Source organism: Antechinus flavipes, chromosome 3 (assembly GCF_016432865.1).
Source record: "Antechinus flavipes isolate AdamAnt ecotype Samford, QLD, Australia chromosome 3, AdamAnt_v2, whole genome shotgun sequence".
NCBI classification, from domain to species: Eukaryota; Metazoa; Chordata; class Mammalia; order Dasyuromorphia; family Dasyuridae; genus Antechinus; species Antechinus flavipes.
The window spans coordinates 225,923,207-225,951,122 of NC_067400.1; the positions used below are offsets into that span (position 1 = coordinate 225,923,207).

The following is a 27,916-nucleotide window of genomic DNA, read 5'->3' on the forward strand; positions in this document are numbered from 1 at the left end:
TTTCCACAATTATCAAGTTGAAAAAGAAATATCAGATCAAAAAAGGAAAAAAAATGAATAAGATAAAAAATGCAAACAAGATAAAAATGCAAACAAACAATAATAAAAAAAATGAAAATACTATGTTGTGGTCCACACAGTTCCCACTGTCTTCTTTTTAGATATATCAATTGTAATTTTTAAGGAATTATTTTCCCATTTGGCCAATTTTTCTTTTAATGAAATTCTTCTCATGACCTTTTTGTATTATCCTTAGCATCCACCCTCATTATTCTTCACAATTTTTCTTCTGTGTTTCTGATTTGATTTTCAAAAGCTATTTTGAGCTTTCTCATGGCCTGAGACAAATTCTCCTTTTTCTTGAAACCTGTGGAAATAAGTATTTGATTTCGTAGTCCCCTCCTGAATCTGTATTTTGATCTTCATCATCTCTGTACTAACTTTTCTATGATCAGGATCTTTTTCTGGTGTATGCTTATTTTCCTAGCCTATCACTCCATTTTTAGCTCTTTGGTAAAGTAGGACTCTGTTTCCAGGGTGGAGGGTGTGATATCACAAACTTCTGGGGTTTGTGCACCTCTTATCTGAAATCCTCCCCACAGACCTCTACTATGAGGTAGTACTGTACCTGACACCTAACTATGGGCAAAGCAACAAAACCCTGCATTACTCCTAGCAGTGAGACACCTGTACTCTCCTTCATAAGAGCTGCTGAGCACCTTATCTGGGTGAACCTGCAGAAGTCAGCTGTGTTGCTGCAGCTACAGTTGCTGCTGTTTTTGATGTTGTTGATTCATTGGCTCTCAACCTCCTGGTTTGCTGGAGCTCCTCTAAAACCCAAGTGTGACAGACCTTCCTGGCTGACTTTCCAGGACTACCCTGCTGTCCAAGGATGGAGAAGTCTGGATTGTTGCCCTTTGTGCTGCTGATTCAAAGGCCGCCAAGGCCTCTCGACTTTCCTAGACTGAGGCTGTACTTTCTTGGCCAATGCCACAATTGTGCTCCTATCCCACCCCAGAGTGACCAACCCCTCCTGCTACCTTCTAATCTCTGTTTGCTTGGAAATTTGTTTCACTGCATCTTTGTGAGGAGTCTAATGCTCAAAAATATTTTTGAGTCATTATTGAAAAGTATTTGGACACTGTGGGGGATGCTTTGGGGAAGTCTCTGCCTTTGGTTAGTCAGTGGGGCTCTGCCTCCACACACATTTGTAGTAAGTAAATTTATTCAATTCTAACACATAATCTGACTTGATTTCTACTAGGCCTCCTTAATTGTTTATTAACATTACTCCTCTTTCTTCACCTTGGATTTCAGAACCCTTGGGAAGAGCATCAGAAAGAAGACAAAAGAGACAAAAAAGGCACCAAAGGTAAACTTTTGTCTTGGCGAATTTGTCCTGTAGCTTTAACTACAAAGGCCAAGGGTAATGTCAGATGTGGGAGTTGGAGCAAAGGCCTTCTTGGTCCACATCAGATCTAACATTTTAGGCCTCTCAAATAGTATGGTATAGAAAAGTTGTTCTATGTTTGTGTGACATTAGTCAACTTTTTGAGATGTAATTGTTTCTGCTTTTCTCAATGTTTCCTGATGCTTTTGCACCAAGGATATTCTTCCCTGGATGAAGGAGAATGAAGTGAATTGGATCAATAACATTAGAAAATGTAATGTATGTTTTGTGGGCTCTCCCAGTTTTGTCATTGAGTTCTTGTCATGCTTTCCTGTGGGCACTCTTAATCTTTTTTCTTGTATCAACAGCTCCCTGCAGAGCCCTGACCCATTACAGGTACTTTCTTAATGCTTGTTTGTTGCTGGATTCAGATTTTTAACTACTGGGTCTCTTTCTTGATTTTGCAGTTGCCAACTAATTACAGCTTGAGTTATGCATCTCAGGCAAAAATTTCAGAGAAGATAGAAGAAAAAAATACTGTGAGTTGGAATTTTAAAAAATAGCAACTACTTTAAAAGTCCTTTCCCAATGTGATCACCTATAGTCCATAGAATTAATGAAATTTCAGGTCTTAATTAGAATCTACTCTTCTTGGTTTGGCAATTTAGTAATCATTATTCTTTAGCACAGAAACATGATCTTGGCATTTCTTAAAAAAAAAAAATTGTGAAGGAAACCAAAAAGTGATGAAACTGTGAAATGTGAGTCTTGAAGCAAAAGATCTTTATGGTCTATTCTGCTTCTGATATTGTATAATTTCCAGATTTTATTATATTCTAATTTTTGAAAATTATATTCTAATTTTTGAAATTATATTCTCATTTTCTTTTACTGGCAGGATCAAGAAAAATTTCCAAAATGTCAACCAGAAACATCATACTATATGATAAAAAGAGTAAGTTTGACAGTTCAAATGCTAAAATAGATATAAATTCTTAGAAGATACTTAACTGGAAAAGTGCATAATTGAATCAATATAAAAAAATTTGTGAAAAACCACTTATGTCCTTAACATAGTCTTTTCAGAGCCACTTCTAGCTATAACATTATAGGGTTCCTCCATAATGAGCCTCTCAAGGAACAGTCTCCTTATTTTGACTTGACAGTTTCCAAAAACTTTCCAGTATCACCTACCAACATTAACAGACTGGACATTGGAAGATATGAATTGAGATATTTCCAGCCTGACTTGCCATGTTATTATTCTCCATACTTCATAATGCATTCATTCTCTTTTAATGACTTTTTCCAAATATCCCCTCTCACTGTCTCACTATCACCTCCCACATGCTGCTCTTCTCCAAGAATGCCAGAGCTCTCATTTTTTCTTCTGCAAAGCTCATCTTTTCTTCAAGAATAATTCCAACATCTCCATGGCTCCCTGAAATATCACATTTAAGGGGGAGCCATATTCTCCTGTTCATTTTTATTTGAAAAGATATTCTATTCTAAAAGAATTTGATTCAATTCTAAAGTAATTAATTGTTTTCTTTTAATTGTTCTCTTCTCTTCCACTTCCTGATTGGGTTCTATGTTCCTGAAAGGCAGAGTTACCATGTCTTTGAAATTCTCTCAACCTTATGGAATCTAGAGAGACAATTTGAATGTAAATAGATCTTCCCTAAATGAATTGTTGGTGAAGAAGGGACCCGGAAACTCTAAAACTCCTTGAAGGAGAGATTCTCCTTGGACCCTAAGTCTGTGGGACCCCACCTGAGGGAAACAAGATAAACACCTTCATTCTGTTATCTAGGTGGTATTAGTTGAGTCAGGAGTTTTAGATTCCAATCCTATTCAATTGAAGATTTTCTGTTCACTTCCAACTCAAACTCTACCCACAAGCCTCATCAGGAGGGGGAGCAGACCTAGGCTTGTAGCCAAAGGCTTCTATTATAAAAATAGCAATTTTAAACCCAATCCTTGCAGAAAAGCTAACATGCCATGCTTGGCATAGCAAGCCTCTGCCGGCTAGGATGATATCCTCTTCCAGTATTAACTTTTTATCCTCATCTATTTCCCTAATGAGACTTTATGCCTCTCTGTTGGGATTTCTCTACTAGAAACTTTACTTCTCTGCCAGGACTTTTCTGCTACTTTACTTCCCTTTTGGGAATTTGCCGCTAAGGAATTCAGCCTTTCTATTCATGCATAGCAAAGGCTGACTTCTCAATGCCTATAATAAACCTCTTTTACCAATCTAGATTTTGGGTTCATAAAATACTTTATGAAAAATCTTTGCACCATCAGAAGCGGGGTTCCCAAAACTCCCTACCCATGTGCTGAATCCCAAGGGAGTGTAGGGGAGTCAAACCACTCCATTTGGTTCCCTGAACCCCAAACCTGCCACTAGATCTTATCATTTAACTCCCTGATGACTAGGAACCCTAATCTCATTTTGGTTTCCTGACCACCCTAAATGTAGACCTCATCAGTTAGGATGGTCATTGAAGAGCAGGTAGTACAGAGATGGGTTGTTTATTGTAAAGTTCAAAATCTCAGTTCTAAAAATAAGTAGAAAATATAACTTTGAATAACTGTCAAAAAAAGGAACAAACTTTTCTCTTTCAAAATATGTAGGGAGCAATGAAAAATCTAACAAAAGAGGGGGAAAATGACAAAAATGATGGTACAACGAGAAATTTGGACCAAGAACAAGACATTAGACTAGAAAGCAAAGATGATTCAAATTCTGGTAAGACTACATGATTTTACACATAACTGATGAAGAGATTGAGGAATACTTAGGTTTCTCAAAAGGGGCTTAAAGGAATCTGAGATGACCTAAGACATTAGAAATGATGACAGTCAATTAAAAATTGACATGTTGATTGAGTCTAGCAATGCGGGTAAATATATATTCTTCAGTTTTCCTGAGAAGTTGTTCAAAATAAACTAACTGGTAAGAAATATATTAAAAGAAATACTTTTTAAAAGTTCTTCCCTTAAAATGTTAGAGTGATTTTCACACTAGTATATAAAGATCTTCCTTAAGCAAGCCTTTTTGGCTATTTATCTCTCATAAGAGCATTTTGTTAATTTCTTACCAAATTTGTGAATTGTTTTCTTTCCCTTGTCTTCCAATTCTTTCCACCACTTCCCCTTTCTTTCTTTTCTTTTTTTCTTTTTGAATTTCTCTTTTTGCTCCTCTTCTCTTCTTTCCTCATCCTCGTTCTCTTCCCATTTCTCTTTCTTATTGTCATTTAACATTTTTTCCTTGTTATCTGTTGAGAGAAAGCAGGAGAAATAGATTCTTAAAAAAAAAAAAAGTCAAAGATGACAGGCTAAACATCAGTCAATACAATTCTTAAAATCTTATTAAGAATATGGAACTGTACTTCCATTCATTTAAAACCATTAGAAATCAGGGGATTGTTTGAGAGAAGTTAGAATGTGGTGAGCTTTACATACACTCACAGACACACAAATGTGTTCATATAGTCATATGTGCATATATACATATATATGCTATATATGTGTGTGTACAAAGAGACAATATATATATATATATACTTACAACCATACACATGTATACTGAGAGGGATACAGATATATAGATAGACTAATAGACAGGTATTTTTAACCCAGAGCTTTTGAGTATTGACTAAAATGTTTCTAGAAACTTTTATGGTTTTGGTACATTTAAAATTTTTCCCAGTAAATTCTTTTTAGTTCTACTGTTTCCCTAATTTTGAAAGACCTAGGCAGTTGTATAATGTCTTGTAGTAACATGTCAAGGCTATTTTAGTGCTATTCATGGTTTTGTGGGTAGTCCAGTGGTTTTTCAAGTTTCTTTCCTCAATCTTTTTTTTTTTTTTTTTGAGGGCTAGAAGTTTTTGCTCTCTGGGGCTATATAAACTTTATTTCAATATTTCTCCTTATCCCATGGACAGAAGAACCTCACTTTATCTTATTCTAACATTGTTTCTGAAATAGCATTGTATAACTCATATTCCATGCTGCTTCATTCTCTCTCTACATATTTCAAAGCTTTTCTTTGCTTTCTTGTTTTGTTCTCTAGCACCTTGACACTACTTCCAACACTGTGACTTGATTTTCAAAGTAATTCTAGCAATTGAATGAGGTCAAACATGAATTCTTGTGTCATTCATTATAGTACAAGTAGTATAAGTGTCCTTAGTATAAGTATAGTATATTTAGTATGTGTCCTTTTTCCTGGTTTGTTTCTTGAGCATTCCTGTCACTATCATAGAGCTTTAGATTAGCATTCTTCCAGATTTTTACTCTTAAACTCTAATTTCATATGGTGTATTTGGGGCCATAGTGGGATGCACTTTAGGGTGCATTCTCTGGTCACAACTTTTGACCTGTTGAGACTTTTTTCAATATTCTAGGGGGATTTGAGTATTAGGATATTTGAAGATTTTATAAATAACTTAGGCTTGAAACCTTTAACCTTTCAAGTATTCTGCCTCAGAGCAATCTATGGATATTAAAATTCTGATCTGGATTCTACAAGTTCCTGACCCAGGTTTGATTGTGTGCAACATGCTTAGCCTTCTTTAGGTTCCCTATAGACTTATATTAGACTTGCCACTTAGAAAATTCTACGTAAGATTATTTCAGGTGAAGTTATTCCATTACAAACTTCAGGTTTATTTGACATATGGAAATCCCATTAAGGATTAATAGGGACCTGAGTGTCCCCATTACTCTCTAAGGGTCACAATGCAAAAGCTACTGTTTGCTTCTGAATTTCCTGCCATGTGATTATCCAAACAAGGGCTTGCAACCAAAGAATACCTAAAAATGTGACATACAGATACATGTTCCCCTCATCAGGTACCTTTGAATATTTGACCAAGAATTCATAGAGTCAATGAAAGGAGTTCCTGACTCACAACTATTTCCACATTCTGTCAGAGGGCAGGGCACCACATAGCTTGTTCTGCTCCCTTATTGTTGTCCAGTGTCATAGTCCTATCTATCTTTTAGTGCTTCCTTATTTTTTTATTATTAACTTTCCCTGCCCTAGCACATCTCTTCTGAAAATGTCTTTCTTTTCCCTTGGGAATAAATCTTTCCAGGAAGAGCTTCTTCCAACTTCATTAGAGATACATAATTGTTAATAAATCAAATGAAGAAAGACATTTAAAATACCTGTTCTAGCTATTGGAGACAACCTTCTCATAAGATTCATTCTAAAATTAGATTTTTCTCCCATGTGGCACTATTGAATTGACTAAGACCTTTTAAGTTAGTTAAGACTTGTTAAGCTGAGCTTAGAAGAAATCATGAATGTGGATAAGGAAATATCTACCTAGCCTTTCTTACTTTGTTGGGCCTTGCTTGATTGGGCTTCTAAAAAGTACCTTAAACAGCATGAAGTTAGAGTTCAGCTGATTGACTTTTATGACCAAGCCATGTTTGATTTTCTTAAATCCTATATTATTTTTGGTAGAGGAAGTGGCAACTATTTCCTGGAAAGAGATCTTGAGGTTAATATTTGATTAAATTGGAGAAGTCATTTGGTTCAAATCTGCCATCATTTTCCTTACTGAAATCAGTGAGGCACAGAAAGCTTAATTACAACAGTTTGCTAAGCATGGATTAGAGACTCCAGAAATTCAGACTAATACAGTGCTCTTCATAGTACATCACCATATATGCTACTACTATAAATATAAGTGTCTAATATTCACAACTCAAGTACAGGTTGCTGTGGGCTATTGCTAATGCAGTAATTTTCAGAGGTTTAGACACCAAATTATTCTTATTTCTAGAAAATGACAATGAAACTGCAACAACTTCCGACAGATCACATGAAAAGAAGTTTACAGGATGGATTCCCTCTTTTTGTGGGTAAGATCAATTTTGTAGATTAACAACAAGAACAAAATGGTTTAGCCTCTACATGGTTTAAACTGTTAGCTACCATGTTTCCAGCTTTTTTATTCTCAGAGTCCTTTTACCTATGTCCTATGATTCTCTTCTATTTCAGTTGTTCTCATCTAGTGTAAGTACAATGAGTTCTGAGTATGGGCACTGGAGAGGACCTGGGTTTAAATCCCTTGTCTCCCACTTTTACCAGTTTGCCCACAGTTGAAGGGCTCTGATCTTCACTTGGTCTCAATTTGTATTTGTTAATTAAATATCAGGAAATGGGACTAGAATGACACTGAATTTATCAAATTATGTCCTTAGCAGACACATTTATGTGTTGGATTCAATCATCAGAAACTACTTGGGACATTTTTATAGGGCTATCCAACTGTGGGATCAGTATGTAACAAATCACTGTAGTGGAAAAGGAAGTTTTCTATTCATGCCCCCAAAATGAAAAGTTCTTAAGGTATATGTGATGTTACGAAAAACCTTTTTATAAAAGTCATGTTGCGAATGACAATATAGAATTTTCCTCCCTGCTTCAAACACTCAAGAATAATAAAATAAAATTGGACACGTATATTTATATTCAATCATAATCAGTTCTTTCTCATGGTAGTGGTAATATTTTCCAGCCTACATTTTTCAGAATATTCTTGGATCATCGTATTGCTGATAAAAGGAAAGGCACATTGTGAATAATTTGTACTTTTCACTTTGCATAAGTTCATGTAGATCTTTTCAGGTTTTTCTGAAAGTTATAGATCATAGCTTAATCATTTACCTGTTGGAGAATGACTCTTATAATTTTTTTTAATTCACCCAAGTGTTTATCTATTTGAAAAATGAGGCCTTCATCAGAGAATCTTGCTTCAAAACTCTTTTCTTTTTTTAATAGCAGCAATTTATTTCCAAAATATATGCAAACATAGTTTTCAACATTCAAAACCTTGTGCTCGAATTTTTTTCTCCCTCCCTTGCCTCTATTCCTTACCCTATAGACAGCAAGCAATTTAAAATATATTAAATATGTGCAATCATTCTATATATATTATCACAATTATAAGGCCAAATAAGAAAAATCAGATCAGAAAAAAAAACCACTAAAAAAAAAAAAAAAAAAAGCACAACAGACAACGAAAAAGATGAAAATACTATGCGTAGTTGCAGTTCCATTCAGTCCCGACATCCTCTTGAAAAGAGTCACATTCATCATAATTATCACATAATTTTGTTGTTCTTGTGTACAATGTACTCTTGGTTCAACTCACTTCACTTGGCTTCAATTCATGTGAGTTTCTCCTGCAATTACTGAAATCTTCTGCTCATCATTTCCTTTAGAATAATATTTCATGACATTCATATACAATAATTTATTCAGCCACTCCTCAACTTTTAGGCATTCACTCAATTTCTAGCTCCTTGCAATTGCAAATAGAACTGCTACATTTTTCCATGTATGGGTCCTTTTCCCTTTGTTATGATCTTTTTGGGATATGGGCCCAGTAGAGACACTACTGGATCAAAGGGTATTTATGTTTTGATAGACCTTTGGGCTTAGTTCCATACTGAATTCCAGAATGATTGGATCAGTTCACAACTCCACCAACCATGTACTAGTGTGTCAGTTTTCCCACATCCCCTACAATATTATGTTTTGTTGTTATCTTAGCCAATCTGAGAAGTGTGTAGTGGCATCACAAAGTTGTCTTATTGCATTTCTCTGATCACTAGTTATTTAGAGAATTTTTTTCATACAACTAGAATGGTGTTAATTTCTTCATTTCTAAATTGTCTTTTCATTTGTTTGACCATTCTTAATTGGAGCCCGTGTAATTTTTAAGTAATGATTTTCTTCCAAAATAATTTGTATTGCCATTTGTTAGTGTTCAATTCTACTTTTAAAGGAATTCTTCTTTTCAGTGAATTTCTGTTTTATCTTTTTTTTTCCATTTGGCTAATTCTGCCTTTCAAGCCAACCTGCTACTTTTTAGAGTTTTATACATTTTTTTTTTTTACCATTTGACCTGTTCTGTTTTTAAGGAGTTATTTGCTTCACCTTTTTTTCTTCCTTCTTTAACAAATTGTGGGCTCCTTTTTGCCATTTTTGGCATCCTCATTTCAAGAAAACTGTTAAGTCAATAGAAATGGTTGAAATCCAAAAAGCTATTTTGATTAAAATAACTCCCTATCTCAATATTTACAGCAAAATTATCTGTCTCAAAAGTTCTATGTAATTTTCTTTCTTGTCATTTATATTTCTCACAATATATCTTCTTTATTAAAGCTTTTTATTTTCAAAACATTTGCAAGGATAATTTTCAATACTCACCCATGTAAAGACCTTATGTTCCAATTTTTTCCCTCCCTTCCCCCATGTCCTCCATTAGATGAAAAGTAATCCAATATATGTTAAACATGTACAGCTCTTCTATACATATTTCCACAATTAATTGAGTTGAAAAAGAAAAAAACATCAAAAAAGAAGAAAATGAATAAGATAATAAAATTCAAGCAAATAATAATAAAAGAGTAAAAATACTATGTTGTGGTCCAACACAGTTCCCACAGTCCTCTTTCTGGATGTATCAGTTGTAATTTTTAAGGAATTATTTTCCCATTTGGCCAATTTTTCATTTAATGGCATTTTTCTCTTCCTGACCTTTTTGTATTATCCCTCGCATCACTCTCCTTTTCTTCCCAATTTTTCCTCTACATCTCTTATTTGATTTTCAAAAGCTATTTTGAGCTCTTTCCCAGGCTGAGGCTGTACTGTCTTAGCCAGTGCCACATCCTGTCCCACCCAGAGTGGCCGACCCTCCTGCTACTTTCTAAGCTCTGTTTGCTTGGAAAATTGTTTCACTGCATCTTTGTGGAGAGGCTAATGCTCAAAAATATTTTTGAGTCATTATTGAAAAGTATTTGGACACTGTGGAGGATGCTTTGGGGAAGTCTCTGCCTTTGGTTAGTCAGAGGGGCTCTGCCTCCACACACATTTGTAGTAAGTAAATTTATTCAATTCTAACACATAATCTGACTTGATTTCTACTAGGCCTCCTTAACTGTTTAACAACATTGCTCCTCTTTCTTCACCTTGGATTTCAGAACTCTTGGGAAGAGAATCAGAAAGAGGACAAAAGAGACAAAAAAGACACCAAAGGTAAACTTTTGTCTTGGCGAATTTGTCCTGTAGCTTTAACTACAAAGGCCAAGGGTAATGTCAGATGTGGGAGTTGGAGCAAAGGACTTCTTGGGTCTACATCAGATCTAACATTTTAGGCCTCTCAAATAGTATGGTATAGAAAAGCTGTTCTATGTTTGTGTGACATTAGTCAACTTTTTGCGGTGTTATTGTTTCTTCTTTTCTCAATGTTTCCTGTTGCTTTTGCACCAAGGATATTCTTCCCTGGAGAATGAAGTGAATTGGATCAATAACATTAGAAAATTTAATTTTTTTTTGGCCTCTCCCAAGTTTTGTCATTGAGTTCTTGTCATGCTTTCCTGTGATCACTCTCAATCTTTGTTCTTGTATCAACAGCTCCCTGCAGAGTCCCTAATCCATTACAGGTACTTCTTTGATACTTGTTTGTTGCTGGATTTAGGCTTTTAACTACTGGGTATCTATCTTGACTTTGCAGTTGCCATCTAATTGCAGCTTCTGTGGTACATCTCAGGCACAAATTTCAGAGGAGATGGACAAAAATACTGTGAGTTGGAATTAAAAAGTATATAGCAATTATTTTAAAAGGCCTTTCCCAATATGATCACTTAATAGTCCACAGAATTCATGAAATTTCAGGTCTTAATTAGAATCTACTCTTCTTGGTTTGGCAGTTTAGTGATCTTTATTGTCTAGCATAGAAACACTATGTTGGCATTTCTTTAAAGAATGAAATTGCAAAGGAAACCAGACAATGAAAGAGTACTGTAGAATGAAGCAAAAGATCTTTATGGTCTATTCTGCGTCTGATATTTTATAATTTCCAGATTTTATTATATTCTAATTTTTGAAATTATATTCTCATTTTCTTTTACTGGCAGGATCAAGAAAATTTTCCAAAATGTCAACCAGAAACATCACACTATATAATAGAAAGAGTTTGACAGTTCAAAAGCTAAAACAGATAAAAAATCTTAGAAGATACTAGGCTGAAAAAAAAATTGCATGATTGAATCAATATGAAAGTTTGTGAAATACCACTTAAATCATTAATGTATTTCTTGTAAGAGCCACATCTGGCTATAACATTATAGAGGTCCTCCATGATGAGCCTCTTAGGGCATAGTCTCCTTCTTTTGACTTGGTAGTTTCCAGAAACTTTCCAGTATTACCTACCAACAATAATAGATTGGAGTTTAGAAGATGTGAATAATTGGTTCTATTCCTTTGGGATAGAATATCATTCCAATCAATTACCTCTTGATAGCTGGACACTCTTCATGGACACCAAGAAATTATTGAAGATAAGCTTCAAGGGAATTTCTTGTTAATACCATTAAATTATAAGAGGCTTCCAGCAATTTAGGTTACAAAAAGTTTTGGATGGAAAAATATATCTAAATAAGCAGACAATACAATATCTATGTGTGTATGTGTGTGTGTTTACAGAAAGATATAAAAATATTTATAACTATCAATATAAAAATGTTTATATCTAACTACTGTATAACAAGCCCTACTTCCCCAAGCTTATATCTTCTCCTCTCTCACAGAACCCCTCCAAAGTCAACGAGTCCCAATAATTCCATTTCTTTTTTAAAAAATCAAAATTTAAAGTTTTTTCTTTGATCTTCATAATGATCTATCAATATCTAATCCTAGTGTTTACTTCACTGATGAGTAATGATGCATGGTGCTATCTTTTTTTAATCACATTATGACAATTGAGACAAAAAATGGCATTCAGAACTTCAGTTCAGAAGAACAACTTCAGTGTTGAATGAAACCAGAAGTTTTAAAAGCTTGAATATAGATAAGCTATTTCCAGAATTGGTCTTTATTAGATAGCCTCAAAGTTCCAGGCAGTGGACCATATCTTAAACATATTGATCAAACTGATTAGAAAATTTGCTATTTAAGAATGAAAAAATATATTTAGATTTTTTTCAATAGCAATTTCCTTTGGATTTGTTCTTTTAGGAAATATATCTCACAAATAAGAAATGATATTTCCAAGTTTAAGTCATCATATAAGGAATCTTCACAATCTTCTTATATTTTCAGGAGTTTTTGATTTAGCTTTTTGGAGAGCTACAGAATTGTAAAAATATCTTCCCTTTTTACATCTCTACATAGCTAATCCTCTATCTATCCTGCTATTTAAAATAGAGCCTATAATTGGTGGGTAGGAAATGATCTAGAGAGAGGGCACTGTTAATTGGGAAGGGCACTGTTAATAATGTTAATAATAATAATTCTAATAAGGGTAAATTTTGAGTGGGTATCAACAAAATGTAAATATAGTGACTCAAAGAACAGCATTGCTCTTCATTTTTTCCTATGATTTACCATAGGAGCTTTATCATAATTTGGTTCATGATAATAGATTTTTCTCAAACTGGAAAGGCTGTATTTAAAGAGTTCCAAAGATTATGCCATTTCCCCTTGCTACTGAAAGTGCCCTTTAGAAAGGAGTTGGGAAATTTGATTTTAAGCCATTTATTCAGTATGTGAGTGAACATCCATAAAAGATCAAAACTGATTGTCACATAGGGCTTCTTGGTTAAGTCTCCTGACTTTGCCACCTGTTATATAGGGCAGGTTAACCTTTTCAAATTATTATCACATAAAATAAGGGAAATCCGGAGTATTCCATTTCTTAATATGAAATTCCATTTCTTAAATATGAATAGCACTTAATTCACATCGAGGGTTGTAATTAGGTGTTTTCAAAAGTTTCACTTGATTCTTTACTATTGGTTAATTGCAAAAACTAATTCTGTAGAAGAGAAATGATTAGTGATTTCTGTAATCATTTTGATCCTGTAGCTTTAAAAAAAAATGAGAGCTTTTCCATGCCATAAATGAGTAAGTCTATCCTACATGTACACATTTTCTTCTCCTAGTAATTCATCTTTCCAATTAATTGTCATTATTGTTGTACATCCCATCAAAAGTTCCCTGATAGTTGTTAACCTAGGATATTCTTCCTGATGGAAATGTTGACTCCATCCAAATATGATGATAAAGAAATTTTAATTCTTGAAATTTAAGAAATTGTTTCTGACTGAAATTGAAAAGAACTCTTTCAAAGCATTTAGATGTCAAAAATAGAAATATTTTTCTTTCTTTTTCAGAAGAAGATGCAAAAGGAGATTAAAAAGCTCAAAGGAGAGGCAGAAAGAGACAATGAAAATTAGAAGAGTTTTGCATACAGCAGTTCTAGAACATCCTGTTTTAATAGGAATATTCAAATTTTTTGTGATTAAATTATTTAGTTTCCAATAAATTTGTGATATATTTTTCCCACAGCTCTTTAGTGTACCTTTTATTTTATTGTATTTTGATCTGAAAATGATGCAGTTCATATTTCTGATTTTGGGGGTTTTATGCCCTAATATATGGTCAGTTTTTATATAGGTGTCAGGTAATACTGAGAAAACTGTTGTGATAGTTTAGAAAAAAATATCCAACAACTTGACAACTCCTTATAAAATATATTTAGTGAAATGAAAAACTATTCAGAAGTAAGCAACTTCTAAAACATAAATGTGATTAAATGGATAAAGAAAACTCCATAAAAATATATTTGGCAAAATAGAAAAAAAAATATACCACTTCACAACTCTCAACTTTACTGAGAAAACAGGAAAAGGTAGTGATGAATGTTGAAGGGAATGTGAGAAAACTGGGACACTAATGCATCATTGGTAGGTTTGTGAAAAGAATCATTCTGGAGAGTAATTTTTAAAAAATGCCCAAAGGGAAATTATGCAAGCCCTTGGATCCAGTAGTGAATCTACTGGGTTTGTATGCTAAAGAGGTCATCAAAGAGGGAAAAGGAAACATGTGCAAAAATGTTTGTAACAGCCTTTTTTGTAGTGGCAAGAACTTGGACATTGAGTATATGCTCCTCAATTGAGGAAAAATTGAATAAGCTATGGTATATGAGTGTAATGGAATATTATTGTTCTGTAAGAAATGATGATGGAGGAGGGATGATTCTGGGAAGATGGCAGAGTAGGTAAATTTCAAATTCTCCAGATTTCCTGGATCTACAAAGAGAACAACTTTTTACTTCAAGATGGACATAGACTGGTGAAAAATTAAGACGACTTGAGGCAGAACAGGGTTTCTCTAAGTAGGATAAATCTGAAAAAAGATCCCTGACCAGAATTAACCAGTATGAGGAGCAAATAGTTCATAGCTAGCTCCAGAGAATGTTCAAGTGGGGAGCCCTGGGGCTAGTTGCCTGAGCTGAGGCTGGAGCCTCAGCAGGAACCACAGAAATTTTCATTTACTAGATGACTAGTAAAGTTTAACTTGAAGTACATGCATAATGAGGGAACTTCAAATGATAAAGAACACCAGGCCCAGCTTGTGAGGCTGCAAGGACAAGCTCCAAGGTGGGAAGAAACCAGCACACCTGTGAGTGCAGGTGCTGGATGCAGGCACTTGAAGCTCTTAATTTGGGGTTCTAGGTTAGACAGTAGAGCTCAAGTTAAGCAAATAGAGGTGCTTAGGCTGATAACTATTTAAACAATTATTTAAACAAGAATAAACTTGCAAAGAATAACTCCACCATTGTAATGTACTATGGGGAACAGGGAAGACCAGGATTCATCTTCAGAAAACAACAGTGAAATAAAAAAAAAAGTTTCAACCCAAAGAGGAATATAAAATGGCTCCAAGCCCAAAGAGAATTTACAAAAAGAACTCAAAGAATTTAAAAATTTAATGAGAAACATTGAGGAAAATAATAAAAACTAAAAAGAAAAAAGAAAAAAATAATGAAAAAGTTAAACTAGAAAAGGAGATAGAATCTCAACACATAAAAATAACTTGGGTAAGGAGAATCCAGCAAGTGTATGAGAGATCAAGAAGCAACCAAACAGATTTTAGAGAATGATAAAAGTAGGTCAGAATGTGAAACACCTTATGAGAGAGTATTACACCTAGAGAACAGATCAACAAGAGAAACTGAACTACCTAAAAGTTGTGACCAAAAAAATAACTTTAACACAATTATTCAAGAAATAATCCAAGAAAACTGTCCTGCAGTGATAGTGATGAGAGCAGAGTAGCGAAGGAGAGATGTGGCAGGAATGGGTGAGAGTTACCTTGTTCTCCAAGGCATGGGTTCGCACTCAAGGAAATTCACTTATTCAAAGGCTTTAAAAAAAAAAAAAAAAAAGGCTTTTATTGTTAGACACCAAAATAAAGGCTTTCTTGGTGGGCAATATGATTCTCAAGAGAGAAGTGATTTTGCAAAGAGACATTTTCTGAAGGCCTATTTTATACAGGAATATAAGAAGAGATAAGACCATTTGAAGTTGTATATGAAAAGAGACTTTCTCTGGAGATTCATCTTCCTGTTTCCAGAAGATGTGAGATCATTTGAGTTTGTATATGAAAAGAGACATTCTCTGGAGACTCATCTTGTTTCCAGAGGATGTGAGACCATTTGAGTTTGTATATGAAAAGAGGCATTCTCTGAAGACTCATCCTGTCTCCAGAGGATGTAAGACCATTTGACTTTGTAAAACTTTTTGTTGGTGATTTTACTAACTTTACAAGGCTGTCTAGAGTCAGAGTTTTACTCTGATCAAAAACGTGAGGAGAAAGTAGAAAAAAAAAAAAAGCACCAATCACAACCTCAAAGAGATCCTTTCTGGAAAACACAGGGATATTGTCAAATTTCAAAACCTGCAGATCAAAGAAAATTTTTCAAGGAAAAAAAAAACATTCAAATGTCTTGATGCTACCAGTAGAATCATGCAGAATTTATTATTAGCCACAATAAAATACTGCTGGCCCTGTAATATCTACGTACTATCAAAAGAATTGCTATTGTGGCTAAATATATATCTAGCAAAAATATATCGAAAAAAATGGACATTCAACAAACTTCCAGTTTTTCAGGACTTTCAACCAAAACTAAACTTAATAATTTAACACATAAGAACCAATATCTAAAGAAGCAATTGCAAAGAAAACATGGACAATATTTTTTAAACAAGAGAAATGTATATACCACATGTTTATGATTGACATTAAAAATAAGTAGTTTAAAAGAAAGATTGGAGCAGAATTAAAGTAAATACGATAATTATAGAATGAGGTGCAGAGGAAGAATATACACAGATACTAGAAAGAGGAGGAGGGTTTGTAGTTTTGAAAACCTACACTGGAAATGGGTTCAATAGACAACAATCCATATTTCCCAGAAAGGGCATATCATGCTTCAAAATCTATAAAGAAAAAAGGCGGAGGGATGGAAAGACAGGGAAGCATGGGTTCAAGAAGAAAAGGGAGAGAGATCAATGGGTGGGGAGAGGTTAAATAATAGCAAAGCAAGTTAAGGAATAGAATTAAAGCATTAGCAGGGTTGGGAAAGATATGTGTAGGAGTAAGTGGGTGTGTATATGCATGTGTTTTTGTATGTATAGAGCTACATATGCATATACAAATATGTCCTTGATTATAGCATGCTTGGGGAAAACAGTTGGGATGAAAAGGAGGAAAAAAAAGCATTAAGGTGCACAGCAGTTAACAAAACAACTTACAAGGAAGTAAATGATGGTCACTCATGAGTATAATTCTATTATATATACTTTTTTGAACTGGAAATTTTTTGTTATATGTTTTGTACCATCCCTGATATTCTGCTGAATACATGATAATGTAATTTATTTTCTATTCCTTTCTGTTTTTCTCTTATTCTGTATTTTTTTTAAAAAAATTTTAAAAAGAAATGAGCAGGCTGATTTCAGAAAGGCCTGGAAAGATTTAAATGAAGTGATGCAGAGTGAAATGAGCAGAAAGAACATTGTGTATAGTAACAACACTATGTGATGATCAACTGTGATGGACTTGGTGTTTTTCAACAATGAGGGGATTCAAGGCAATTCAATAGATTTGTGATGGTTATGGAAAGTGCCATCCACATCCAGAGACATGCCCCTTTTCTGTGGGGCAGAAAGCCAGTTCTGTAGGATCTGAGTCCCAGATAAGATAGTGATTCTGACTCTTCCTGAAAATCTACTAGGAAACAATGAAAAGATCTAAGATCATAGTTTCTAGGACAAGGTCTTGGGAACTCTGAAGAGCACTCTGCACTGCTTCCTGAACCCCAAAGCCAACAAAGAACAGATAACACTATCTTTAAGGTTTTCAAAAACCCTACCATATATGTTGCCATCCAGGTGATGATGGCCCCATTTTTCTGATTGCATCACTGATATTTTGATGGATTTGAGAGATGGCTGTACTACACATATCAAAGAAGATAAGGTTTTTCTCGAGCCATCCTCCCTCTCGATTGGGTGCTTGTGATCTGAAGAACTGACTTCTGAAGGTGCTACTGAGAGAGGTGATAGCTCTACTTCAAATTACTCCAGTTCCAGAGAAGTCTGGGTATGGACATTGGAGTAGGGAGCTCAGAGCTATTTCTTTCCTGCCCCTTATTCCAGTAGAGAAAATCTCTGACCAGAAATGAGCAGTCTTAGAGAAATTAGGTGATACACAGAAATATAGGATCAGAAGGTGAAGAGAGCGGGTCTGTGCATGAAAAATTTGAGGGAACTTATTTTTTCTTTATAATTATCTTCTCTGTTAAGAACCATGCCTAAGTGAAGGGGCAGGCCATTTCTCCTAGAGCCTCCACAGCTGTGAATCATAACACTTGAAGGAGTTGCAAAGTACTTTTTACTAACACAGATGTGCCTTGTGGATTGGGAATGAAATAAATTGGAGGCAAGAGGGAAGAGGAAAGAGGTCAGAGAACAGCCACTGCCTCAGTCTCCTTGTATCATCATCGTCCTCTCACATGAAGAGATCCATTCTATAGGTCTGAATTAGACCCATCAGGTGGCTCCCATATCAGAATGCTTCTCTATTTTTGATATTATAAGAGATGTCCCCTTTCTTGGATCTGGTGATGTTTATATCATACCTCTGGCATGTGAATAAGTGAAGTACTCTTGGAAGTAGCATATAATTGTAAGGTATATATTCCTTTTTTCATGCTAGTAATGATAGACATTAGAAATATTTGTAGTTATCGCAAGGAATCTGACAAGCAGTAACTTGCTCTTCCCTTCCTTAGGAAATTAAAGAAAAAAAAAAAGAGAGAAAGACATTGTGGGAAGAAAATGTCTGCTTACAATCTAGATATCTCTCCCAACTTCTTTCCATCTGTCTATCTGACTGCTTTATGTCTCTCTAGAATATTATATTTCTGCCTTCTCATTCTGTTAACCTTTAGGATAGTGCACTATTAAGGGTACATACTAATAAGATTAAAACATTTTGCTTACATATTAAATATATCATAATGACATTCTGCTCAAAATTAAGTTTCTCCAGAAGAAGATTCAGAATCCATAAGCAGTACTTTCACTGTCCCCCCCTACCCCAGAAAAAGGGAACAGAAGAATTCATAAGGGTAATAAGGATCCAAGGTGGTATGGAGTCACACAGAAGTAGGATAACCATCCCTTAGTTGTGGCCAAGAAGAATGAGCATGATTCTTAGTCAAGACATAGCAATACTTCAATACATCATAATGAATCAGATTCATGGAACTCTGCTAAAAAAGTATAACCTAAAATTTGTTCCTATCTAAACAGTAAAGAGAAGGAAAAAGATTTACAAAAAAAAAAAAAAATCTCAAGATCAGAAACTCCCTCAGCTTACTAGGTTGAACATTGAACATAGAAAGCAAGTGATCCAACTGTGGCACTGAAGTGGCTGACATGGACAGCAGGTAATGGTAGGTATCAAAAGTTGGGGTTCAGTTCTATGAAGAATTCACAGTGGCCATTCTCTTTATCAAAAGGTAGATTTATTTAGTGAAATGGGTTACAGATAAAATGAAGGGATACAATAGGTACCAGGTAAATATGAAAGAAATTTGGGAGAGCAAAGAGAGGGGTTGTCAGATTTAAAGATGGACTGGACAATTTCCCCTAGTCAAACTTGCCATTTACAGAGAAAGGAAACACTCCATGAGGTGGGAGCCTGCTCTTAGCTGACAGGCTCAATCCTGAAAGGGACTTAGCACCCCCAGATATTTAGATAGCCATAAGGAAGATCAGTGGGGCTATTCAACCACGAGACATGTCACTGTTAGAAGTAATCTCATGACATGAGAGGGGTAAGGGGAAAGTGTCATGAATGACTGACCCAGAGGAGGGCAGGGAACATGGCATGGCCATAGATTTTATAGGAAAAAGGTAACCTCAGGGACATGGGATTTCTGACAGGACTGAGGGAGGAGAGGCTGCCCAGGAGCCCTACAGAGGGTGGGCCTCAGGGGTCTGACATAACTTGGATTTCTGACAGGACGGGCTCCCCAGAGGGTGGGACCATGGAGCTACACTGGTCTCAGTACCCTCTCCCTGCCTGCCTCAGGGATCAACTTTTCATTTGCTCTCTGCCAACACACCCTTCAGTCAGGACCTCATTATTTCCCCTCTCTTTCAATCTGTTAAACCTTTTCAAGAGTGGCTTGGGGTCCCTAAACAGAAGGGCATCTAGCAGATCAAAGCTGGAATATTGGGCCAAATCCTGGGACAATTAAGTAGTATCCAGACACAAGAAGTGAAAGACAGTGATTTGTAGGGATGACATGTTACAGAGATGAACTGAAGCCAAAGTTAAGTGACCTCAGAGGGGTCCAAAATTGCTTACCAGGTCCCAGAAGTAGAGCTTAGCACAAAGTCCATTTGCACTTTACAGGGGGTCCATTCAGATACTGGGTAGCATGTTGCCGGGGTTCATTCACTCCAATAACCAATTTCCCTCCAAAAAATGGGGCCCAAAGTCCTTCAGGGTCTGGGGCAATGACCTCATCTTCTGAAACTACTTCTTGCTGGGAATGAACGTAGTCCTCCAGGATCCCAGTTGGTAGTGGTGCATCAGGGTGATGACTGAAGTGAGCTACCCATGAATTCTGAGTCAGGTTCCTAAAGCTGGTCCCTGCAGCTGTCTAGTGCTGGTCATTTGTACATGAATTGACCCAAACCTAGAGGAAAACAAACCTAATGAGCAGAGGCTAGGGACAGGAGTATTGCAAACAGCAAAGGGTTCCTTTGTGTAGCCAAGGACACATGTGGCAAAGTCTTCAAGAGGACTTGGCTTTGAGCAGAGGGGAGAACAGGTTGAGAGCAGGCTTTGTCCTAGTCTGACCAACAGTTATCTTGTCCTCAGCTGAGACGAGCACTCGGTGGGTAGGGATAGCTTGAGAGAGAATACTGAGAGCAGGGCCCTCATTTTCTATTATTTGTGACATGAAGGCTGGTAACTCTGTAAGGAGGTGGGCAGGCAAAAACAAAGTTTGATATTTTGTAGAAGAGGCTGTGATGTTCTTGTGCTGGCCTGGTTGTTCCACCTGATGAATGTTCTGTGCATCAAGAAGTAAAAACAACCTAAAATGGGAAGATATGGCACCTGCAGAAAAATATACACTTATGGGACTGATATAATAACTTGGCTTTCATTTTGTATACAGTAATGTTAGGGTGGTAAGATCTATGGAGAGCTATGATTATTGCTCTCCTGATCTGAGCTCTGATCCTTGCAGGTAGAGATCATACTCTCTCATAATCACACCTACTCTTCTCCTTGGAAATGTAACCCAAGTATCGGGCCCCAAGTATAGGGCCCCACTCCCTTAACTGCAAGTGTCCATCTCTCTCCTGAAAGTGTAACCCAGAACTGGATAACGGACAATGAAGTTGCCAAATGGCATCTGTTTCAGTGTCTGCTGCCAGCAAAGAGGGACCATGGAATCTCTTTCTGATTAGATGTTTTATTGATCCCCTAGCTCTTTCAAGGAAATGACAATTTTTGGTTCTGCTGCTGCTCACCTTTTGCAGTGTCTGCTACTTGTGGCTTTATGACACCATCCTCTTGGACAGTCACCACTCCTTTTTCATAGACCTCACTTTCGGATTTTTTGTGTTGGCCTGGACTAGAAAAATATCTCAGTTTGGCCTTCTGTTGGATATGCTGGTTGAGAACTCAGTTTGATACTTTGTTAGTTTGAGGAGATAGTTGGGAGAGTTTGGATGGAATGCTCCATCATCTTGGCTCTATCCTTCTTCCTCATTCTTTAAAAAAAACAAACAAAAGTACCTGGTTCCACCCTTCCTAAAAACTCCCTAACCTACATCTACATCCTTCTTTCATTTCATAGCTAAATTCTCGGAGAAAATGATTTGTTGACATTTCTCATCTCCTATTCACTTCTCAACTCACTGTGTTCTGACCAACCACTCAGATGAAACAACTGGTAACCTTTGGTGTCTTAATAGTCACATTCAATGACCTTTTCTAAAGCCTTTTCCTGACCTTTCTGTGATATTTGTCTGTTGGCCACTATTCATCTTAGAACTGTGTCTGAAGTTTTCCAAATATTGTCTGCTCTTGTTTTTCCGCCTTTTATTTTACTGTGCTTTTATTTTACACCTGTTTCACTAGACCATGTAAGAGATATTCCAGTTGTCACTACCTTTTTAGGTGTCTATAGTATATTTTGGAATAATTTTTTGAAATAATTGTAGTGACTGTAGCTCGTGAAGTGTTTCTCCCTGTGAAGTCATTGTGTGTATATGTTGATCTGTGCATGGGTATGTGTGATTTTCTTTATTATAAATGAATATTGGTTCCAGGCAGGCCTAACACAGTATGATGGTTCATAATTTCCTAATTTGTACTCAATATTACAATAAAATAATTTCAAGTTTCCCTTGAAATTCATCTTTCTTAGCTGTGAAAGGATGAAGAATTGCTTTGGTTCTTTCTTAGCTTTTTGGGGAGTGATAGCTGCTAAGGCCTTCTTATCCTTGTGTTTATGTTTAATCATGTTCAGTCATATATGATTCTTTGTAACATTTTGGGGGAATATTCTTGGTAAAGATGTTGGAATGAGTCGGCAATTCCTCCTCTATCTTATTTGACATGTGGAAACTGAGGTAACCTACTTATACCTTCCTGGTTTTAAACTCAAGTCCACTCCCAGTGCTCCCTCCACTGGCCATCTGATTACTTGTACTTAATCTCATTTCCTGACTCAGGTTGATGGCTTTGAGGGAAATGATTCAAGGCCTCCAGGATTTGCTCACTTCCAACATTTGTGACTTCCAGTGACCACTGACTCTGGACACAGTGTTTGTTCATCTAGTCTCAGTAACTTCAATGAAGTTTACATGATTTTTTCCTGCCCTAATTCTCTAATTTAGGACTTTTTGATTATTTTTAAATGAAAGAAAACAACTGTCTTGAGAGGAAAGAAATTGGCATCTCCATATTCCTGAAAGTCTCAGCAAGTAAGATAGTAAGAGCCTCAAAAAGTGTTGTTCATGGATTATAAGACCTATTCTCTGTGTCCTGATATAACACCAAGAACACGAAGCTCACATGCTATATCCCATAGAAGAGGCTGCTGGAGGTTTACAGGATGAGCAACTTGGGACATTGGCTTGGGCAATATTACAGCATGAATAACTGTTGTGTAATGGCTGATCCCCAGGGGAGTTCATGACTTGATAGATCCTCTCTCCATCCATCTCTCTGCTTCCATTTTGCCCATTTTCATATTAGTCAATACTTTTCAGCTATCCCTGTAAATGACTGATTTATTATGGTGGATATAGCTATTAAGTTTTTTGTAACTCAATCTGAAGGCACTCCAGGCCTCCTGAATTTCTCAGTCCCTGTCCTTCAGGGACTCTGTTTATATTTCTTCTACAAAAAAGGGAAAAAACTCCTAAAGAATCTGAAACTTTTATATGTAAACTTAAAAGATGTTGAAAAGCTAATTGGTAAATGAAAGAAGGTACCTTAGTTTGGGGCTTTTGTGTGGACAGCATGTTTGTCTGATTCTCTCCTGTCCAATAATACTTTGCTTGTCCTTTTCTTAAGTTTATATATACTTTGGGGATTTCTATAGGGTTTTCAAAGAAGCCTAGGATCCCTTCTGTGTGCCCTTTTCAGGGTTATCCATTCACGTTTGGTGTATATCTGAAATCCAATTCTTATCTCTGACTCCAATAAGCTATCGGGTACAGCAAGCACAATCCACTAATTCTGTTTCGGCAGACAGACTAAAACATGTTGAGGGTGACCAATATAAATCAAATCCATTAGTGTGTCTACCACAAGCATGGAAAGATCTCACAACCTAGAATAGATGAGACCAATTTGTTCCACAGCTACAAAGTCAGGTGAAGCTAGTCTTGGGAGATCATAGTTCCCGATGAGTCACAGGAGGTTCCAAATTCACCCACTTCAATCTAACCTCATGTAGCCAGTATCCCCAGTGGTCCAGGCTTCTCTTTTGGCATGGATTTTCAATGACTCTACCAGAGATAGGTTGAAGACATTGCTCTACTTTGTGTCATTTAAATGTTACTCAATTCAAATCAAGAAATCAATCAGAACTATCACTCTTAAAAAAGGGAGGGAGACAAAATGAGCAACAACATAAACAAGATTCAAGAAGTATAGCAAAAAGTTTTCCTTGTTCTGAAAGCTGTCAATGTTAGCGTCATTCTGAGGAATTCTCATATGCAAAAAAAAAGAAAAGAAAAGAAAAATATCACTAGTATCATAGGAAGTTCATTGGAAGAAAGAAAGGATTCGTTAAGACACTGATTTAGCCTAATTCATCATGGTTCAAGGGAGCCTTCAAAATCTTTCTGCTCCAAATGAAAACTGGCTGATCTGTGACTTCATAGAGAGAATATAGGAACCAATGTGCCAAGGCAGAAGAGAAAACTTCCAGGAAAAAGAGCTCTTGGCAAAATTGGGTCAGCCTGACTTGCAGAAATTGGGTCTATATTCATTCTCCAGAGTCTAAATCAGAGCAGGACAAACTTGAGACAACTGGGAGCAGAGAGATGATTGAAGATGGGCAGCAAAACTGAGGGCAGACCAAGCAAGTATAAAGAGAGGTAGCTTGGAGGTTAGACACAGAATCCATAAGCCACAATTGATAAATTGGAATGTGTACTTCTGAGCCTGACTGTTGGAAGTTTCCTTTTTCCATGGTGCACTGCCCATGGATGTGACTGATAAGGGAGAAAAGTCAGGGCCCTTCAGAGCATAAGGAGGCAAAACTCCAGTGTTGCAAAATGTGTAGACCTGCCATATCACAGACCTCCAGAGCCCAAAGCCAAGAGGAGCCAGTGGGTAGCTGCTCTGGGGTCTGCTGCTGACCTCATCAAACATCATGGTAATCTTTAGTGAATCCCATAATAACAGAATGAAGAGGTTGCTAAAAGGCTTGCCCCTGAGGAATTCTGTGGCATTTGCCTTTTAAAAGCTGATTTAAAGAGTAGGTTTAGTTTATTAATTTTAACATTTTGCTTTTAATTTTCTATAAAATGTTCTATATTTTTTTATTTTATACTTTTATTTAATTTATTATATTTTAACTTTGTGCAAATGTTCATTTTCTGATGGAAAACACTGCAGTTATAGAAAATAATAGTATCAATTGTCTTGAAAACAAGATCAAAGATTATATAGGTTGACAGCTGTCTGTTCTGTCACTGAAAAGAATAGGATCACTTGTCTGACAAGTATTTTTAAAAACTCAACAAATGATACAAGAGAGTATGTTAGCAAGATGAATACAGAGAGGACTGGCAAGACTTACATGAACTGATGCTAAGTGAAATGAGCAGAACCAGGAGATCATTATATACCTCAACAACGATACTGTATGAGGATGTATTCTGCTGGAAGTGGATTACTTCGATAAAGAGATCTAATTCAGTTTCAATTGATCAAGGATGGACAGAAGCAGCTACACCCAAAGAAAGAACATTGGGAAATGAATATAAACTGCTTGCATATTTGTTTTTCTTCCCGGGTTATTTATACCTTCTGAATCCAATTCTCCCTGTGCAACAAGAGAACTGTTCAGTTCTGCACACATATATTGTTTCTAGGATGTACTGTAACCTATTTAACATGTATAGGACTGCTTGCCATCTAGGGGAGGGGGTGGAGGGAGGGAGAGGAAAAATCGGAACAGAAGTGAGTACAAGGGATAATGCTGTAAAAAATTACCCTGGCATGGGTCTGTCAATAAAAAGTTATTAAAAATAAAAAGAATTTTGTCTATCAAAACCAGATAGAATTGAGGGGGAAGCCTAAACTATTCATAAGGATCCCTGAAGATCACATTTGACTTAAAAAATCATGAATTGACATATTTATGTTCCATTTCATCTATTTTATTTAATATTTCCCAATTGCATTTTAATCTGGTTCAGCCATATTCAAGAGTGATGACAGCTGGTGATATTTTTGACACTTCTAGTTCACATTCACAACTGAAGTAATTGCTAAATTTGAATCAGAGGTTAGTAAAAATAAAGATATAAAAGTTTTCCTAGCCATATTCATAAATGTCCTGAAATCTATCTATAAGACCCATGGAGTATTATGTTATGTCTAGCTCTTGAACTGAGGAATTCTCTTATTGTTCTTGGATAGAATCATATTACAAATATATATGTCATAGGTAAAAAGTTTCTTTACTTAAATTCTGTTTTATTTTGAGACATCTTTTATTTTCCAAATGAAAAAGAACATTTGGAGAAAAAGCAATAGTTTCACAACTGACCTTGTATAACCTGATCTTTGTTCAGTATATTCAACTTTATCATGAGTAAAGAAAGTGCTTTGAACTTTACCACAATCAATATATGTGATGAGTCACCTACTTCCTAAAAATGTATTGAGTAATTTTAAATAGTCTTCTGATATGGCTCCTCATATTACTAAAAATATTTTTTAATTGTTTTTGTCTTTTGAACAAAGTATTTCCATTTTTTTTTTAATTTAAGATCTGTTTACTTATTTTAATGTCTTGTATTACATCCAAAACTTATAAGAAATTCATACAAATCTATCAGAGTAAGAGCCATTTTTCACTTAATAAATGAACAGATCATATTAAACAATTCTCGATATGAGAATAAAAGGATATAAACAATCATATAAAAATGTTTAAAATCTTTAATAGAGAAAAGAAAATAACAACTTTGTGCTTTCACCTATTCTCCCCATCAAATTGGCAAAAGATGGTGAATAAACTATAGTATAAGAATGTTATGGAATATTATTGTTCTGTAAGAAATGACCAGCAAGATCTGAAATCAAGAGAGATTTACATGAATTGATGCCAAGTGGAATGAGAAGAACCAGGAGATCATTATACATGTCAACAAGATTATGTGATGATCAATTCTAGTGGACTTGGCTCTCCAATAATGAGATGACTCAAACCAGTTCCAATTGTTCAGTCATGAAGAGGGCCATTTACACCCAGAGAGAGGACTGTGGAAACTGAGTATGGCTCACAACATAGCTTTTTCACTCTTTTTGTTGTTGTTTGCTTGCATTTTATTTTGCTTCTTTTATTTTTAACTGGTTTGATTGGATTTTTCTTGTGCAGCACAATAATTGCATAAATATGTATTCATATATTGGATTTAACATACATTTCTACTATGTTTAACATGTATTGGACTACTTGCCATCTAGGGGAGGGTGTGGGAGAAGGGGGGAGAATTGGAACCCAAGGTTTTGCAAGGGCTAATGTTGAAGAATTGTCCACGCATATGTTTTGAAAAATTAAAAAAAAAAAATTAATAAAAGAATTGCAAATCAAAACAACCTGAGATTTTACTTCATCCTCTGCAAGATGACAAAAATTACCAAAAAGGAGGGATTGTGGGAAGATAGGCACATTAATGCAATTGATGTAACTATTTTGGAAAGCATTTTAGTATTTAAATGCAAATTGATTAAAATGGTCACATCCTTTGAACCAGAAATTCCATTACTATCCTTATACAACAAGTAAGCTTTTGATAAGAAAGTCTCCATGTACATCAAAATATTCATAGCAGCACTTTTTCTAATAACAAAGAATAGAAAACAATGTAAGTGCTCATCAATTGGAGAATGGTTAAACTAATTGTGGTATATAAATGTAATGGAATATTACTGTGCTTTAAGATATAATGACTGATGATTTCAAAAAGGCCTGGAGAGACTATTACATGAACTGATGCTGAGTGAAATGAGCAGGACCAGGAAATCATTACATACTTCAACAACAATACTATATGATGATCAATTCTGATGGACGTGGCTCTCTTCAACAATGAGATGAACCAAATCAGTTCCATTTGTTCAATAATGAATAGAACCAGCTACACCCAGAGAAAAAACTCTGGGAACTGAGTGTGAACTACTACATAGCATTCCAATCCCTCTGTTTTTGTCCACTTGTATTTTTTTATTTTCTTCACAGGTTAATTGTACATTATTTCAAAAGCCGATTCTTCTTGTACAGCAAAATAACTGCATGGATATGTATACATATATTGTATTTAACATATACTTTAACATAAAAAAGATATAATAGCTGAGTCATA

General features: G+C 35.6%; 1 protein-coding gene and 1 long non-coding RNA gene across 7 annotated transcripts in view; one reads left to right on the forward strand and one right to left on the reverse strand.

Annotated features, from left to right (window-relative positions):
• The window catches only part of LOC127553681 (IgA FC receptor-like), an 88,912-nt gene extending 75,147 nt beyond the window's left edge, over positions 1-13,765 (forward strand). Inside the window, exons 23-30 of one of the 2 annotated variants that reach the window (XM_051984591.1) lie at positions 1,318-1,372; positions 1,858-1,929; positions 2,289-2,345; positions 4,028-4,142; positions 7,192-7,270; positions 10,400-10,454; positions 10,933-11,001; positions 13,592-13,765. In XM_051984591.1, coding sequence (XP_051840551.1) covers positions 1,318-1,372; positions 1,858-1,929; positions 2,289-2,345; positions 4,028-4,142; positions 7,192-7,270; positions 10,400-10,454; positions 10,933-11,001; positions 13,592-13,654 — 565 coding nt within the window. In that variant the 3' untranslated portion in view covers positions 13,655-13,765. The remainder of the gene's footprint in view (positions 1-1,317; positions 1,373-1,857; positions 1,930-2,288; positions 2,346-4,027; positions 4,143-7,191; positions 7,271-10,399; positions 10,455-10,932; positions 11,002-13,591) is intronic. The other variant, XM_051984592.1, reaches the window with a different exon arrangement.
• LOC127553691 (uncharacterized) overlaps positions 1-27,916 on the reverse strand; it is a 109,149-nt gene that overhangs the window by 77,848 nt on the left and 3,385 nt on the right. For 4 of the 5 annotated variants that reach the window (XR_007951803.1, XR_007951801.1, XR_007951804.1 and 1 more), the window contains exon 2: positions 4,495-4,671. This is a non-coding gene — a long non-coding RNA (uncharacterized LOC127553691). Of the gene's footprint in view, positions 1-8; positions 368-4,494; positions 4,672-27,916 lie in introns of those variants that run through there. The other variant, XR_007951802.1, reaches the window with a different exon arrangement.